At 44.2% G+C, this 19238-nt stretch overlaps 1 protein-coding gene across 2 annotated transcripts in view; it reads left to right on the top strand.

The window, feature by feature from the left end:
• Positions 1-19238, top strand: part of GRIA1 (glutamate ionotropic receptor AMPA type subunit 1) — a 305105-nt gene that overhangs the window by 141334 nt on the left and 144533 nt on the right. For both annotated transcript variants that reach the window (XM_046000553.1, XM_046000554.1), the window contains exons 3-4: positions 13625-13864; positions 17634-17818. In XM_046000553.1, the coding sequence (XP_045856509.1) occupies positions 13625-13864; positions 17634-17818 (425 nt within the window). The remainder of the gene's footprint in view (positions 1-13624; positions 13865-17633; positions 17819-19238) is intronic.

The raw sequence follows: 19238 nt of genomic DNA, 5'->3' as shown, positions 1-19238 counted from the left end.
ATACCCTCGCTGGAAAATGAATTCCACTGATTTTAGGGCCCCTTGGGCGGTCATCTGCAGATTTTGGTAAAACCTTGCCTTGATTGATGGGTGCCAATCAGGCTCATCGGTGTGCAATACACTGTAGGCTTGCTGCTTGGCTTAGAAAAGCCCATTTATATGCATGATTTTCATAGGAAAAGAATAAAAAATAAGAAACAAATTATTTTTTTTTCTCCCACTCACCCAGGAAACAGAATCAAGATAGCCAAAGGGAGAGTCTGGCCTCACCTCGTGAATGATTTACCTGGTGTGCCTTATAGTCATGGTTCATTCAGGAACCAGCAGAAGTTTATTCATGATGTGGGGCCAGAGGACGTGTGGGCCAAAGGCAGAGAAAGCTCTGAAGCTGGTTTCTACCACAACCCTTCCTGTTGGTTAACGTCCTTGTTTTTATTCAGTTTGCTCTGGCTGGTTAGTGTGCGCATTCCCAAAGGCTGCATAGAGGAAGAACTAAGTAAATGGAGTCCCTACCTGGACTCCTCAGTGAATCCCACCTACCCCCAAATGAGGCTGAGTAAGCACTCACCCCAGCCTTGGACTGCAACCTTCTCCTCAGCCCTTGAACCCAATCCAAGAATACGCCCTGCGTGACTTTATCCTCAAATCTAACTCTAACCTTGTTCAAATAGAGCCCTCACCACAACCCCTCACCCAGCACTCCTGACTAAAACCCTGCACGTAGCTGAGTCTTGGCCTTGAAGGATCCAGCTGCCATGTTGTGAGACCTCTGGTACATACCCAGTTTTCATTTTTTTTATTAATATATAATGTATTATTTGTTTCAGGGGTACAGGTCTGTGATTCATCAGTCTTATACAATTCACAGCACTCACCATAGCACATACCCTCCCTAATGTCTATCACCCAGCTGCCCTATCCTCCCACTTCCTCCACTCCAGCAACCCTCAGTTTGTTTCCTGAGAGTAAGAGCCTCTTATGGTCTGTCCCCCTCTCTGATTTCACCCCATTTCCTTTTTTCCTCTCTTCCCCTATGATCCTCTGCCTTGTTTCTCAAATTCCACATATCAGCAAGATCATATGATAATCATCTTTCTCTGATTGACTTATTTCGCTTAGCACAATACCCTCTAGTTCCATCCACGTCATTGCAATGGCAAGATTTCAAATTTTGATGGCTGCATAATATTCCACTGTTTGTATGTGTATATGTGTATATACATCTTTATCCATTCATCTCATAACCAGTTTAAAAAAAAAAAAACTCTCAAAGTTCCTGCCCTCTCAGGGTTGGGGTCACTCCTATCTCAGAGTCCTCTGTAGCTGTAAGGCAGCGTTACAGCCTTCTCTAGACTAAAGCCAGCACACAGGAGAGGAAGCCTACAGGTCAGAACCAGCTCACCTACTTGCCATATTGCTGTCTGGGTGTTGACCCTTCAGTTGGAGTCTGTGAGCTTTGAGGCCCCACTGGCTCTTGTACAGAAGCCAGCAAGCAGTGGCCTTGAGTCCAACTGGGACCTCATTGACTGACTCGGACTCTCTCCTGGCTCCTGTCCCCCGCCACCCCACAGTCACCACAGAAGAACCACAAGATGTAGAAAAGGAAGGTGGGCAGTCACCTCTTTCTGTCATCCTCAGCTGCACGATCCTCGGTTCCTCATCTGTACATGAGTTCAAGGGTCATCATTCCTGCCCTACTTACCGGTTAGGTATTCACGAGAGAAAATTGAGCGAGAGATTTGAGAATTCTGTACTACACTATGAGTTATTCTTATCTCTCCCCAGGTTTTGCCAGCATCTCATCCTACTTGCTATCCAGTAGCAGAAAAGCGTAGAGTAGGAACTGGCACACCACAACCCACGGGCCAAATCTAGCCCATGGCCTGTGTTTGTAAATAAGGTTTTATGCTATAATAAAAACTTATTTACATTTACATTACACTCAGCCTGTTTACATTTTGTCCTCGGCTGCTTCCTCTGCTACAAAAACTGCATGGACTAGGTGCAACAGAGGTCACGTAGCCCACAAAGCCTGAGATATTTATCGTTTGGCCCTTTGCAGAAAAAGGTTGCTGATACCTGGCAGAGAGGGTCAGGTCAATGGCTCTGAAGTTGGAATGCCTGCATTTGGATTCTGAATCTTCTACTTCATGGCTGTGTGACCTTGGGAAAATGGTTTAGCCTCAGTCTTCTCTCTCTAAAATGGGACAATAATGATATTCTCTCATCCATACTATCAAATTAGTAGTAAATGAGTAATTCACACAGAACACTTAGCCTGGTGCTTGGCACATACGAGAGCTCGGCTTGGCTGGGATATCATCCAGGGAATGAAAGCTCTGCTTTGGGTTGCCAGACCTTCAGGGGACAGAAGAGCATATCTCAAGGCACAGGCCATGGAGTGCCACAGACCTGGGTTCATATCCCAGCTCTTTCACTTACCGCATGAGTGATTTGTAGAAGATTAATTAATCTCCCTGAACTTCGGTGTCCTCATGCATGAAACAGGGGGGAAAATTACTAGAATGCTGTGAGGAATGAATGATAAAATGCAGGTGAATGCTTAGAACAAAATTGGACACAGAATAAACAATCAGCAGGTGGCATAACTATAACAATAAGAAGAAAAATAGTATTTTTCCCAAGTAATGCCAGCCACCCAGAATAGATAGGTGGTGGGAAGTTTCCGGCATGCTGATGTTATGTGAGGTAGGAGGCTCTACCTGTGACTGGTGATACCTTTGACATCAGGTTTTGCACCTTCGAAGCACAGGTAAATTAAGAGATCAAAGTGGAGTTGGTCACACAGCTGGTCACACAGCTATCTATTAGGAGGCTTCTCTCTGCCCAAAGACCCTCAAAATCAAGCACCTTTTTAGTACTAATAATCTATGAACTTATGACTGTTCTTGGATTAAGTGATGGGTTAAGGAGGAGAGCACACATATATATGTGTGTCATTATGGGGAGTATCTCTGAAAGAGCCTCTTCCCATAACACTGCATGCCTACACAGTAATGCTAAGCAGTTTGCTATGCAGGGTGAAAATGCCCTCATTTTGAATCCATTTGCTATCCTAAGGGTTGAGTTATGTAATGGGATGTAAACCTTTTTGCCTAGGGAGCACTGGCTAAAGAGATTGGGTGTTGTGGGTGGGATACATAAAGACTGGCTTGGTTCCAGATGCCCACCTAAGCATAGCTCTCATGCTCTGTTGGCCTAAGATAACAGAAAGTGACAAAGTTCGGTGGGCTGAAGCTGGCAGTGGGAGGGGGTATTATATATCCTACGAGCTCAGTGTTGCTAGATGGTCAGCCTAGTTTAGAAGACTGTGAGATAAATAACATCACCAAGCATTTATATGAATGCCATAGACCCAACACTATATAGGGTACTGCTCATTGTACCTATCAATGAAAGAGGGCCTCTACCTTCAAGGGAATTTATAATTCAATTGTGGGTGAAAACATACAGTCAGTTGATAATATGAAAGAAAAATAGTGAGTCTAAACCAATGCAAGTAAAGACTTGGAAGCAAGATGACATCAATGGTCAAGAATAGTATCAATTGATTAATATAGGTAAATGACTGACATTTATACATTTCATTCACTTATGTACCAAAAATATTGTGTAGTCATTGTGTGACCACCTAGGGATTGTGAAGAATAACAGGAACTTTATGAGGGCAGAAGTATCATCTGTCTTATCCACCACGCTATTTAGAAAACAGGTAACAGTGATTGAATTTTATATAGCTCCTCACTTAACCTTGGTGTTTAGATGTATATGACATTTATGGAGCTCCTAACATAGTCTTAGACTTTGACTTATAAAATACCAGCAAATAGAAATTTAATAGACATCTGTTGGTCTCATATGCCCACCATCCATCTCCTCTCTGTTCACAACACTTTCATTTCCCCACCTTTTTTGTTTGTTTGTTTCTTTTGCTTTTTGTTTTTCATTTTTTAATTTTAGCTGTGGGTCCATCACATCCTCACAGCAGACTTCTTTTTATCTTACATTAGCCTGTGTTGACTTCTGTTCTTGCAATCAAAGAACTTAAAGTAATAAAGCATGAGAGATAGATAAAAAATTGATAAGAGGCACAAATTTGTATCAGCATTTAAAAGACAGATAGAGACCTTTCGATGATAGCTAGGAATGGGGAAGCATAAGAGTTACATGGAGGAGGTAGCATTTGAGCTAAATCTTTAAAGAAGGGAAAAGGTTTAGAGAGGAAAAAGGCAGGAGGCAGGAGGGCTTTTTGGGGTAGAGCAAGAGCATGAATGAATGGCCCAGAACCTAAAGCCAGCCTAGAAACATCTGAGAACAGCAGTACCTATACAAGAGCCCAGTGAACTCACTGGTTATCCACTGAGGTCCCATCACACCTAAGTCAGAAGCTGTTCCCTTTCCCATTTTCCACTGAGTTGGAACCACCTTAGCCTTCCCTCTGTCTCTCCTCCACTGAGTTGAGCTTCAAGATGTTAGAACCGAAAGGTCTCATAAGATCAGATAGTACTGACCTTCCCAGACCAAGGTGATGCTCTAGAGCTCTGCGAGTACCCAAGTCACACACGAGGTACCATAATCCTTGGAGGAGCATTAAGTTTACTCAGAGAGTTGTAGGATTTTTTTTTAAGATTTTATTTATTTATTTATTTGAGAGAGAGAGAAAGCACAAGAAGGGGGAGGGTCAGAGAGAGAAGCAGACTCCCCCCTGAGCAGGGAGACTGATGTGGGACTCGATCTGGGACTCCAGGATCATGACCCGAGCCGAAAGCAGTCGCTTAACCAACTGAGCCACCCAGGCGCCCTGAAGGATGTTTCTCTTCATGCTCGTCTCTACTGCTTTCCTCCTTTCTTCTGTGCCACATCCACACTGGCCTTCTTTCTGTTTCTAAAGCTCACCAATCTTCCTGAGCCTTGATAAGAGCCTTTGTACTTTGGGTCCATTTTGCCTACTGAAACTGTTTCCCTGGCCCTTTGTCTGTCCAGCTCCTTCTTCTGGTCCATTTCTCAGATCCAGTGTTAGTACCAGAGAGAGGGTCTCCCTGACCATCTTAAAGTTACCCTGCCAGTGGCTCTCACATTTCATGCCATTTTCTTCATAACATTTACTGTGTCCAAAGTGATCTTACTCATTTATATCATTTCTCCTATGCTGTAGAACTGAAGCTTCATTTTTTTACTATGTTCAGTTAGCCACTGTATAGTACATCATTAGTTTTTGACGTAGTGTTCAATGATTCATTAGTTGAGTGTAACACCCAGTGCTCATCACAACACATTCCCTCCTGAATGCCCATCACCTGGTTACCCCCTCCCCACTCCCTTCTGTAATCCTCAGTTTGTTTCCCAGAGTCCATAGTCTCTCATGGTTCATCTCCCTCTCTGATTTCTCCCCCTTCAGTTCTCCCTTCGTTGCCCTATGGTCCTCTGTGCTATTGCTTATGTTCCACATGTGGGTGACACCATATGATAATTATCTTTCCCTGCTTGACTTATTTCACTTAGCATAATCCCCTCCAGTTCCACCCATGTTGATGCAAATGGTGGGTATTCATCCTTTCTAATGGCTGAGTAATAAATGGTCCACTGTGTATATGGACCACATCTTCTTTATCCATTCATCTGCTGAAGGTCATCTTGGCTCCGTTCACAGTTTGGCTATTGTGGACATTGCTGCTATGAACATTGGGGTGCATGTACCCCTTCTTTTCACTACATATGTAGCTTCATGATAGCTGGACCTTGTCTTCTTGTCCAGTGTTGTATCCCCCAAGTACCATCTTGCTGTCTACCATGTACAACATACTCAGTAAACATTTATTGGATGGATAGATGGTGGAAAGATAGAAGAAAGATGGGGAGAAAGAAGAGCATATTCCCATCTGTAGAACTACACATCTCCAACGAGTATTAAAGTTTTAAAGAAGTCTTTTACCAAACGAACAAAGAAAACAAACAAACCAAAGTTTGAGGAACACTGATTTAGTGTGAACTCCATGGCTCACATGGGAAAACTGCACCCAGGCAGGGAAAAGGGCTTATTCCTGTCCCAAATTTGCTTTTTCCGCAGATAACTTTTCCAAAACCGTATCAGACACTTGAAGAGTCAGTCTGTTCGTCCTGTCCCCTGTCCCAGTTTCATGTGTCAGCCACAAGATGGGTCTAATTCTAGGACCAGGGGGCCTAGTCTTTACCTAATTCTTATCCTCATATACAGTTACACGTCTCATTGGCTGTCAGTGCCTGGTAATTAACACTCGGGTTTCCTAATGAATATACCCATCTGAGCAGGGGAGGATGGCTCCTCTTCTGCATCTCCCTTTGCTACCATGTCCTAAATGGGCTCCAGGGCCAGCAATGAAGAGAGGCTCCAGGAAGCTGAGATGAATCCAAAGCCAAAGAAAAATGCAATATTGATGTGAGACTCAACTTCTCCAAGGCCCTTGGTAATGTGGTCTCTACCACCCTCCAACTCTGCGCCGCATCCCTACCCTAGTCATACTGGCTTTTCTGGGGTTTCTCTAAGGTCCCCTCCTCTCTCTCACCTCTTTGGATAAACTAGTTCCTCACCCTGGATATTGACACAAGGTGCTGAGTACCATACCTTGCCAGTCGTAAATGCTCAGTAAACATTGGCTATAATAGTTGTTGTGACCATTTTCTGTGACTGAGCCCCTTACTACTCTTTCAAAATATCCTTCCCTCCCCTTCATGTAAAACTGTGAATTCCTGTGCAAGGTCCATGAAGGCAGAAAGCACGCCTGTCTTGTATCATCACTGTGTCCCAATTTTCTGGGAATATTAGTTTCTGGTGCTCAATAAATATTTGTTGAATTTGGCAAATGAATGATAACTTTTATCTAGTAAATAACAGGCAAGCTCTGTACATGTCTCAGAATCCTAAAGAACTGTGATGTTGTTTAGAGGGGATGGGGAAAATTTAGATCTATTATAGTAATTCACAGCACGTCAGTATTAGATCTTGGGTGTAAGACAGTATAAGGGGATGGATGGGCATTCTTACTGTCCTCTGAGTGACAGAAATAAAACACATTTGACATCACAAGGTTAGAATCAGATCAGGAATACCACTCCCACCAATAAAGATAGAATTATTCAGGGAGGAGGATGAATATCTAAAGGTCCCCCACCCCGCTACACATACTTTCTATCTCCCTTTCCACAAAGGAAACTGTCCTATCATCTCATTATCCACTATTTACAATGAGACTGCCACATTTCCAGGGACGGAAGCCAGGAGCCAAGGAGAAATGTCGCTGTGAGGAGCCTTACATGAAGTGACAATGAAAAGGGGTTGCTGATACAGGAGTTCCCTCCCTGGGAGAGAGCTGTCAGGGCGATGCCCAGGGCTGGGGGATTTATTGATACTAAGTGCATGGTGCCATAAGCAGGACTGATTATCAGAGGTTTGAGTGAACCAAGAATGGACTCAGGCAACCTGCACTGCGCGTGGGTTTCCCTGCCCTTGGCTGTCCTGCCCTCCTACCTCCCCAGGAGGGAATTCCTGGCCTCGTTTTTAACTCGCTCTGACTGTCGGACACATTCTGCTACTGAATCTCCTGGAGGCAGAGACCTCGGAATCTGACACTCTGGCCAGGTTCCCTGAACACACTGTCTTCTCTCTTTGCCAGGTCTTTGCGATGGCTGTTTTTTTTACCTGAAATTTTATATATATATATATATAATACTTATATATATAAATATATATATATATTTTTTTAATTTGGATATAGTTGACACACACTGTTACATTATTTTTAGGTGTGCAACACAGTGATTCAACTTCCCTGTACGTTCTGCTATCTCACCATAACTGTAGCTCCATCTGTCACCCTAAAACGCTGCTACAACACCAGTGACTAGTCCCTATGCTGTGCCTTCCCTCCCCAAATGCCCTTCATGCATGTGCAGTGGCACCCTGCCCCCTCTCCCGGCCCCATCTCACTTATCTGTCAGTGTCCACACTGGCACATCCTCTTGGAAGCCTTCTTTGAGGTCCCCACAGGCCGGAGTTAGGTGTTCCTGCCTGAGGCTTGAACTCATCCCTGCCACAGCTCTAATACTGAAGTGTTACCACCTCCTGAGTTGTCGGGCTCTCCTGCAGCCAAGGTCACAGTCCTCAAGGTCAGGGCTTATCCTGTACACCAGTGCCTCTCCCCTGCCTAAAGAGCAGAGGATGTTAGACGTCCAGTGGTAGATGGATAGAGGGATGGACAGACAGAGACAGAGATAGGTATATATGCTTTTCCTGATTCCCAGACTTGACAGAGGATGCATTGAGCACATTACCCAATTCTGTTTTATTTTAATATCTATAGGCCCGAGTACAGTAATGCACCTTTATCTATGTCAGAGGAAGGCAGTGTGATATGAAAGGATTTTTCTAGAAACTGAAGCTGACTCAGGTACCAAGACTTTTTTTTACCAAACTTTCTTGGGAGGAAGGGGCGGCACATCACAGAGGTGAAGAGCTCAAGGCCTGTGATCTCAGCTGGGCCTCGTACCAGTCCTGGGCCTCGTACCAGTCCTGGGCCTCACTTTCCCTGTTGTAACCTACCTCCTATGAGGAAGGAAGTCAACGCAAGGGAATGTCCTTGTAAGTGTTCAAATGTCAGCTCCTTATTGTTACTGTCGGAGGCATTTTACACAGCACTGCTGTCTTGAGCAGAGGGTACCACACGCCATCTAGCCTACTCTGATTCAACAACAGAGTGAGTCTGGGAGACAGCAGTGCCCCGCAGAGGTTTGGTGCCCCGCAGAGGTTTGATGCTGCTTCTGATGGTGCCACTTCTTCCTCCTGCTTGCTGAATGTGACCGTGCAGTCCCCATCTCCAGCCGCCTTTCCAATCTGCCTCTCTCACCGACTCTCTGCCACGTAACCAACCCATTACAGCAGGTTAAAAGTGCATTTTACAGAAAACTCAATACCACAGATGTGTCTAGATTTAGTGCTAGGCGTCTGCTATAATCATCCAAGAACTGAGAGCCTATACCTGCTTCTGGGGGGTGCCAAAAGTTTGACCAGCAAATGACTCTAGTGTTGTCCATCGGTACACATGTTTGAGTGAATCAGAATAGAATCCAAGACGTCGGAGCCTGAAGGGATGTTAGTTACATATTACAGAGTTCCAGCCCTCGTGTTACAGATGGGAAAACTGAAGCCCAGGGAAACCATGGATTTGCTCAAGGTCACATACCTGCTGCGTTATGAGAAAGCCAAAAAGAATCCTCTGGGTCTTCTGGCGTCTAGTTTAGCACTTTCTTTTTTTTCTTACAAGACCACCTTATCTCTTCTGATTGAATATTTACTATGACAGATTCAAAGAAATGCCCTGTAACTACTCAATGTATTTCTCAGTATTTAACCAATGACTGCATTCTCCACAGGACTTCGGCTACAGAGTGCCTGTCTGTCTGTCTCTCAATCTCTCTCTCTCTCTCTCTCTGTCTCTATATATCTCTCTACCTATCTATCTCTCTGTCTCTGTCTCTCTCTGTCTTTGTCTCTACATGTATCTCTACCTGTCTGTCTGTCTCCATCTCTCTTTCTCTCTCTGTGTCTGCATGTCTCTCTACCTATCTGTCTGTCTCCATCTCTCTCCATCTCTCCCTCTCTCTCTCTCTCTCTGTGGTTGCTTCTTGGTCAAAATGAGGAGGTAGCTTAAAGGTCTGATGCCAAGCAATCCTGAGGGTTAGGATCCACTCAAGTAAATCCAGGCCAAGCTACCTCCAAGCCATGCTCTTTTAGGGAGCAGTGGGTAATGTACCCTTCTAGCCTTAGAGGATAAAGCACTTGGTTCAGGGAAGGTTAATTTGAGAAGGGAAAATAGGGAGATAATTTGAGAGGGAAAAATTCCCGGCCTCTCACGTGTCTAAGGATTTGATCATGTGCACCAACTCCTATTTCTAACACCTCCATCTCCCCCTTTCCTCCTTTGCTTCTAAATTCTAACAAGAAACACCAGCCATGAGGGCCCCAGAGGCCCAGCTAAAGGTGTGAAACCAAGTGGATGACGTGAGGGAATAGATCTGGATATAAGATTCATATCCCACAGGATAATATTTCACTGCAACAGAGGGAGAAGAAATCCTAAAAATACCATGCAGAGCATATTATAATATTTTAACGGGATTATGTGCTCCCTCTACATACTTCACTCAGTAAGATGGATTGTGCTTTTTGACAAATCTATATTTAACATAGGGAAAATAATATACAATGTATGCTTCCTGGTGGAGAAATCCATATTTATGAAAATCTTGATTCTGGCAATTACAATAGATATTTAAAGACAGGGCCTATTGTCTGCTGTGAACAGATAGACCATCCTCATTAGGGTGAAAGAGAAAATAGTCTGAGTGTGAAAGAATAAACAGCTACTTTAGAGGAGCAGGAGGTCCAGGGTGACCCAGTAGTCGTCTCTGTTTGGGTCCAGCTCCTCCTCATACCCTAAGTCACAGGGACCGTCTTATCATGCATTTATCATCCATTCACTCAACAAATACTCACAAAGTCCTTCCACGTCCCAGGTTCTATGCTGGCTTTGGGGCACAAGTGAGACCCCTGTTTTCAGGGATTAATACTGACCCAAGCAGCCACAGAAATAAATAAGCGACGAGAGGAAATGATTTCAGATAATAAGAAAGTCTGAAAAATAAGATAGGGTGCTGTGACAGAGAGGCAGGTATGGGGAGGCTGGAGTCACTGCTGAGAAGGGGTGATGAAGGAAGGCCCTTCAAGGGAATAAAATTTGAGCTGAGATACAACAGCAGAAAAGGAGTGATGCAATGAACACTGGGTATTATACGCAACTGATGAATTATTGAACTCTGCATCTGAAACTAATGATGTCATATGTGTTGGCTAATAAAATTCAAATTTTAAAAAAGGAAAAAAGAAAAGAAAAAAGGAGTGATCTTTGAAAACAGGTAAGGGAAGAGCCTGCAGGCGGAGGAAGGGAGCATCTGTCGCAGAGTCTCAGGGCAGAGCGAGCTCAGAGCCCCAGAGAACTAGCTACCAAGAGCTCAGAGCCCTGGAGAACAGCTAGTTACCAAGAGCTCAGAGCCCTGGAGAACAGCTAGTTACCAAGGCCCGTGTGGCCAGAGCAGGGAGCAAGGAGAGGGGTGTGAGGTGGGATGAGTCCAAGGGGCTGGGTATTTGGGCTCTGAATTATGGTCAGATACGTCCTACGTGCAGTGAGAAATCTCAAAACTTTGGAAAGCTTTTGCACAAGGAAGGGAAATCGTGTTTTGTTTGTCTTATTTTGTTTTTGCTTTTGTTAATTAAAAAGATCCCTCTTGCTTCAGGCTGGAGAAGGGATTCCACTGCTGAAAACCATATACCATAAGCCTAGAGTCTGTGAGAACCACCTTCAGGTACCAGGAGGGGGGTATGGAGTGGATTAAGAGCAGTCATTTCCTGAGGTTCTGGTCTCAAGAAGTCATCAGTCAGTGGACTGGGGATCTAGAGAGGTCATGCAGGTGTGCAAGCATGTGTTCATGAACCAGCCCAGTTTCCTGTAGACAGTTTGCTGGTTTCAGTGGGAATCAAGCAGATGACTTGTATGGTTCAACTGCAGTCTTTAAGAGATGGAGTTTTAAGCCCGTTAGCTCTAGGGACTGAATGGGAACTGAGACTCACAATAGACAACTGGGTACTGGCGCTTAGTTGCATTCTTTAGTGCAGAACGGCCCAGAGGATCTTCAATAACATGTTAAAAGTATTCACCAACAAAGGATCCTGGGGATGTACAGACTCAACAAAATCTGGGTTAAAGTTGAACGGGATTCCTCACAACCTTTTATGTAACCAGTGTGTAGTATGAACCTCCAACATGCTGACAAGGTATACACCATTTCCCAGATCTATTTGGCCAAAGAGGTCTTTTCCTTTTTAAGGAGCATTTTGTGGGACTAATGTTTCATGTGACACATTTGGGTGATGCTTATCCAGGGTAATTTGAGACCCCTACATACAAGGTAACACAGTGTCATGGAAGCAGGTGATGTGCTTACCAGAGCAGAGGATCTAAGAGTACTAGCTTTCTTCAACTCAAAAAAGCAAAAAACAAACAAACAAACAAAAAACTGGTAATACCAAAGTCACAGGGTTGTGATGAGAACTGAATAGTCTAATATATGTGAAAGGACTGCAAAGCACCTGAAAATACTGTTACTGTGATGAAAAAGACTCATCTCACCATCCAGATGAGCAGGGTAATTTCAGGCTTTGGATATGGCTGTAGGGCTGGTCACCTACTTCACTGGGGCAACGACAATGAACCCTCATCAGGTATCACATAGAAAAGATTAGTTTAGTAGCTAACTGACCTGGGTTTTGGCCCTATGACTTCGGTTTTTTAATATTATATTCTAACCAGCATGTAATAAACCATAAACCAGGATTGGTAACTACACTAGGATCTTACAAAATGGCTCCCTTGGGGATATTTACACAACTGAACTCTTATTATGTCTGATACCCTGGGGAGCCTGAAAGATCAGCTCGCAGGATGTACAAACACTAGGTGAACATCAGCAGAGAAATGTACACCGAAAGCTAAGGGTAGACTGAGAAAATCAACACTTATTTTCTAACCATGTATCAGCAGCAAGCTGGCAGACCTCCTTCTTCCTGTAACAACTTTTAATGCTTCACCTTAAAGTGATGGGCAGTGTCATGGAAAGATGACTGGATTGGGGTTCAGGTGTCTACCCAATTCAGATATGCCCTAGTTGTGCCATCATAGACATGTTCATTAATGTCCTGAGTCTTAGTTTCTCCCTTTAAAAAATGACTCACTCGGGGCACCTGGGTGGCTCAGTGGCTTAAGCCTCTGCCTTTGGCTCAGGTCATGATCTCAGGGTCCTGGGATTGAGCCCCGCAGCGGGCTCTCTGCGCAGCGGGGAGCCTGCTTCCCCCTCTCTCTCTGCGTACTTGTGATCTCTCTGTCAGGTAAATAAATAAAATCTTTAAAAAAAAAAAAAAAGACTCATTCATCACTCTTAAGAAGGTCGTGCACAGAGGACACCTGGGTGGCTCAGTGGCTCAGTGGGTTAGGGCCTCTGCCTTCAGCTCGGGTCATGATCCCGGGGTCCTGGGATCGAGCCCCGCGTCGGGCTCTCTGCTCAGCAGGGAACCTGCTTCTCCCTCTCTCTCTCCCTGCCTCTCTGCCTACTTGTGATCTGTCTGTCAAATAAATAAATAAAATCTTTTTAAAAAACACTATAAAAAAAAGAAGGTCGTGCACCGATAAAGTAAGAGAACATATAAAAATGGTTTGTGTATTTTTATAATTGGTAAGCATGATAACATCTGGCATGGAATTGGCACCTCCTAAACATTAGAACAGACATATGGATGGGTGAGAGGGATGCACAGATACGTGAAATGGATGGACAGTTGGATTAGACTGCTAAGTTGGAAGGATGGATGGCTATAGTGGGGATGGGCAGATGGCCAAATGATAGATGGATGGAAGGATGATGAGTAGGGATGGATGAACTAGTAGATGGATTCGTTTTGGATCCATCTGCCAGTTTCCTTGCAGCATCTTCTATTAATCCTTCTCTTCTCCTCCTCTAGTCTGTTCCCAGTTCTCCAAAGGAGTCTACGCCATCTTTGGGTTTTATGAACGGAGAACTGTCAACATGCTGACCTCCTTCTGTGGGGCCCTCCATGTCTGCTTCATTACACCAAGCTTTCCTGTTGACACCTCCAATCAGTTTGTCCTTCAGCTGCGCCCTGAGCTGCAGGATGCTCTTATCAGCATCATCGACCATTACAAGTGGCAGAAATTTGTCTACATTTATGATGCCGACCGGGGTAAGCCAAGGGTTAGGGGAGGGAGACTGTTGAGAGATGGAGAGAAAATTGCCAGCAGGAAGGAGAATGATGCCCCCCTGCTTCATTGAAAAGCATGGGGGGAGTGATCCAGAAATGCTCTATTTCTATGGTCTGATTTCTCGGTGGCTAATCTCCAACTCACAGTGTGGAAACACATCCTTTGAGAGAGTAATCCTCTTAACACACCATGTCACTCCACAGTTCACCAAGCTTCCATGGCTCCTGAGTCCAGACTCAAAGCCCAAGGGCCTCCTTTGAGTGGCTCATGGCTCACGGTGTAGTTGTCAGGAGCACAGACTCTAGAGTCAGATGGACCTGGATCTAGATTCTATGTCTTGTCCTCTCCAGCTGTTTGTCTTTGGGCAAGTTTTTTCTGCCTCAGTTTGACCATTTATGTTGAGGCTAAGATTTTCTATGCCTTCATTCCCTCATCTCTGTAATAACATAAACCTAATTTCTGCCTCCTGGGGTTTCTGTGAGGATTAAACAAGGTGACTAGAAAGTTCCTGTCGGTGCATAGGACATTAAGTGCTCACGTATGTTAGCTATCATCATCACCATCATCATCACCTCTCCCAGGCCCTTCTAATTGTGCTTCCACTTACATTTCGAATTTTACATCACATTTTCCTAATGTTTCCTTTGATTTTTTTCTTCTGTGCATCTTTCCTCATGCTGTTCCTCTTTTCCGGAATGAACTTGCTTTCCCAAATCTACATATGTGTATCCTTCCTTTCTTTTGCATCCTCCTCAAACACTGCTTTCTCAGTCCCCTAATCCTGAAATGGCAACTGTCCTGTTTTTTCCAATGCCTATGGTGGTTGCACTGTACGCTCCTACCTTTCCCTTGAATACTAGATAGTCATCAGAACTTAGTCATTATTAGCATAAATAAATAAATGGATTATGCAAAGTCTGGAAACTGAGGCAGAAGGGTTTTGCCCTGAGTGAAAGAAAGGTTTCACTTGTAGGAAGGCCTAGAAGACTTTCGAGTAGGAAGCTTGTGAGATCAATTTTGGGGTGCAGTGTGAAACAGCCACTACTCAATGAGGAGAAACCAGCAGGAGAGACCAGAAACCCTCTGCTTTCTTCAATCCCCCTCCTTTCTTTGAGGAACTCCCTCTCAAACAGCAGCCACTGTGAGGATTATACCCATAGAAAGGCTTTTTCAGGACAGCTGTACAGCATGCTAAAGCTTGTGGCCTGGAAGTGTCAAACCTACTTCCCAGAATCCAGAAAAAAAAATGTACCTTTGATTATGGAGAATCACCTCTGGGGTTGGCAGAAACACCCACGCTCTTAAAGGACTCTGTCTCAGAAATCTGAGCTCAGAGTTCTGCCATTTGCTAGCTACGTGACCTTGGGCCAATGACTAAATCTCTCAGAACCTCAATTTTCATATCTGTGGTGCAATGGGGATAATAATGTTATGTACTTCATAGGATTAAGTAAATTGAAAGCAAGAAAGCTAGTAGAATAGTGCCAGACACATAATAAACTTTCAGTCAATGTGAGGCGTATGCCACACCAAATAGCTTGCACTGGCAAAGAAACAAAGGTAAGAAGGCACACTTCTTCAAAGAAGACATGTACTGGCCAACAGACACATGAAACAAATGCTCCACATCACTTGGCATCAGGGAAATACAAATCAATACTACAATGAGATACCACCTTACACCAGTCAGAATGGCTAAAATTCACAAGACAGGGAACAGCAAGGGTTGGTAAAGAAGTGGAGAAAGGGGAACCCTCTTACACTGTTGGTGGGAATGGAAGCTGGTATAGCCACTCTGGAAAACAGTATGGAGGTTCCTCAAGGAGGTTAAAATAGAACTAACAGAACTATCTTACAACGCAACAATTGCACTACTGGGTCTTTACCTGCACCCCAATGTTCATAGCAGCAGTGTCCACAATAGCCAAACTGTGGAAAGAGCCAAGATATCCTTCAACATGGATAAAGATGTCCTTCAACATTGGATAAAGATGTCCTTTATCCAATGATGGATAAAGAAGACAGGGTTCATATATACAACGGAATATGACTCAGCCATCAGAAAGGATGAATACCTACCATTTACATCAACATAGATGGGACTGGAGGGTATTATGCTAAGTGAAATAAGTCAGTGAGAGAAAAGCAATTATCATACGGTTTCACTCATACGTGGAATAAAAGTAATAGCACAGAGGATCTTAGGGGAAGGGAGGGAAAACTGAAGGGGAAGAAATCAGAGTAGGAGACAAACTATGAGAGACTCTTGACTCCAGGAAATAGACTGAGGGTTGCAGAAAAGGAGGTAAGTAAGGGGATGGTGTAACTGGGTGATTGGCATTAAGGATGGTACGTGATGTGATGAGAACTGGGTGTTATGCATGACTAATTAATCATTACACACATCAAAAACTAATGATGTACTATATATTGGCTAACTGAATTTAAATAATTTTTTTTTAAAAAAGGCATAACAGCATCAATCTAGAGATGATTTTCGAGGACAGGCATCATATTGGTCACTGTGGGAGGGATGAGCAGGGTTATAAGGAGACAAATGATATATGTACAAAAGACTGATTAATAATGCACGAGTGAAGCCACCACCTGAAGTAGGCAGAAAAATGACCTCCATCTTCCCCCACGAGATGTCTCTGCTCTGAGAATTTGGGGAACCTGTAAATATGTTATATTCAATGGCAAGAGGGATTAAGGTTACAGATAGAATATACATTGCTAATCCACTGACCTTGGAGAGGTTAACTTGGATTACTTATTTGGACCCAGTGTAATCACAAGCATTCTTAAATGTGGAAGGTGGAGGCAGAAGAGTCAGTGTCAGAGGGTGATGTGTGAAAGACTTGACCGGTTACTGCTGGTTTTGAAGGCGGAAGGGGCCATAAACCAAGAAAGGTGAGCAGTCTCTAGAAGGTGGAAAGGCAAGAAAATCTTCTTCTCTAGAACCTCCCGGGAGCAACACAGCCCCACTGACACACTGATTTTAGTTCAAGGAGATTCATTTCGAACTGACCTGTGGCAGTATAAGATGATACATGTGTGTTGTTTTAGACCAATGAGTTTGTGGTGATTTGTTACTGCAGCAGGAGGAAACCGAGACACCACTTATGTCTCAAAGATGAAACAAAGCTGCATTGAGTAATGGGGTCCTCTATCATTTAACTATAAATCAGAAGAGAATCATTTAATTCAATCCACAGTGATTGAATACCTACTATGTACGAGGCGAAGTATCGGGTGCTGAACATTCATGAATTTGACGGTTACTAGGTTTCTACTTAGGTGGCAGTTTGGCACATTTAATAAGCAGCTACTAAGTGCCCCATAATATTTATAAAACCCTTGCCATGCATCAGACATTCTTATTTAATCCTCATGACACGTCGACATAGGCATAAGTAACCCCACCATTTTACCATTAAGGAAACTGAAGTCTGAAGAAGTTAGGTAGTCTGTACAAGGTCACTTAACCAATATATTGTAGCATCAGGATTTGAGCCTTTCGTTATATTTTTAATCACTAACACTACTGTCTGCTAAGTTCTGGAAACAGAAGGACAGAAGAGACTCGCTGCCTGCCTTCAGTGAGCTCTGACTTGCACAGTGGGAAAAAGCTGAGCTGAGCTTGGTGGAGGAGCCAGTGAGGGGTGACGAGGGAGGTGGGTGCCGAGTGGAGGCAGGGTGGTACCTGTGTATCCTGATGGCCACTTCTCCAACTTACCCGATTTCCAGGTCTGTCCGTCCTGCAGAAAGTCCTGGACACAGCTGCTGAGAAGAACTGGCAGGTGACAGCGGTCAACATTTTGACCACCACAGAGGAGGGATACCGGATGCTCTTTCAGGACCTGGAAAAGAAAAAGGAGCGGCTTGTGGTGGTGGACTGTGAATCAGAACGCCTCAACGCCATCTTGGGCCAGGTAGTGCGTGCAGCAAAGGCTCAGACTGGGTGAGGGGAGCGGTTCAAGAGCAAGCTGGACAGCCTTTTGCCCTAGTTGTCACAGAAAGAGCACCTGATGAGATCGGAAGGTGACTTCTTCCCCACCTTCTGTAATTTATACATTTTAGTTCTGAATTTTTATAAAATAGCACAAACAACGGGAGACTGGACCTAGAGCTTCCCATGGTTCTCAGATCAGCTGACCAAAAACTGACCTCCAGGGTTTCCCTCTATGGTGAAAAAGCAGATTGCACTGCATTTTAGAGTCTGTGAAGCACTATCACATGGGGAACACAGACTGCTAGAGCCAGATTCCCAGGTTCAGCTCTGGGTTCTGTCACTCACTGGTCTGGCAGTCGGCATGTCATCCATCCAGCCCACTGCCCTGCTTTGAGTGTAGGGATGCAGCAGGCACCTCTCTGCTGTTTCCTTGAATACACTCATGTGTCTGAGAAATCCACCGATTGTACATTTGGTGGATTTGGGCACAGTGACCCCAACAGTTTTTAACCAGGACTCTAAGCCATGGTTCTTCCCATTCTCAGAATGAGAATGAGAATGTTGGCCTTTCTTGATCTCTTGTCTTTTTGACAAACTTACATTTGTGTATCCAGGTGAACTAGCAAGAAAGTAGATTTGGCGATCATTCTCTAACAGGGCTGTATAATTACAGATGGTAGTTTTAGGTACTTGACAATGTGACAAAGCTTGCTGATGGCCTTTCAAGACCCTGGGATCCCCATCAGGAATCTTGCCACTAACTCGGCAACTACACAGAGGCCTCAGCAACAGAACAGGGGAGATTCTGAAAATCGAGGATTGTTTAAGGCATTACATATGTCTTCTACTCCACTAAGTATGGATCTGGTCTCCTCTCTTGGAAAGAGAATCCAGGGGCGCCTGGGTGGCTCAGTGGGTTAAGCCTCTGCCTTCAGCTCAGGTCATGATCTCAGTCCTGGGATCAAGCCCCGCATCAGGCTCTCTGCTCAGCAGGGAGCCTGCTTCCCCCTCTCTCTCTGCCTGCTTCTCTGCCTACTTGCGATCTCTCTCTCTCTGTGTGTCAAATAAATAAATAAAATCTTAAAAAAAAAAAAAAAGAGAAGCCAGCAAAAATTTTTTCCATGAGATGGGCATTCTCTGGGCTGGACTCAAGGGATTTGAATGCTAGTTAAACAAGGCAGTATCAGGTAATGGTTAAACACAGAGACCCTGCAGCCAGAGTAGCTGCAAGTTAAACCCCCGCTCTAGTCTTTACTACCTCCATGACCTTGGGACAGGTTTTTCATCTTTCTATGTATCAGATTCTTGATCTGTGAAATGGTCATAGTAATAATACAGCTTTCTTTAGAGGGCACCTGTGAGAGTTAGAAGAATCTATTCATGTAAAGCACTTAGAACAG

Source organism: Meles meles, chromosome 3 (assembly GCF_922984935.1).
Source record: "Meles meles chromosome 3, mMelMel3.1 paternal haplotype, whole genome shotgun sequence".
Lineage (NCBI taxonomy): Eukaryota > Metazoa > Chordata > Mammalia > Carnivora > Mustelidae > Meles > Meles meles.
This window is presented reverse-complemented; position numbering and strand designations above follow the sequence as displayed.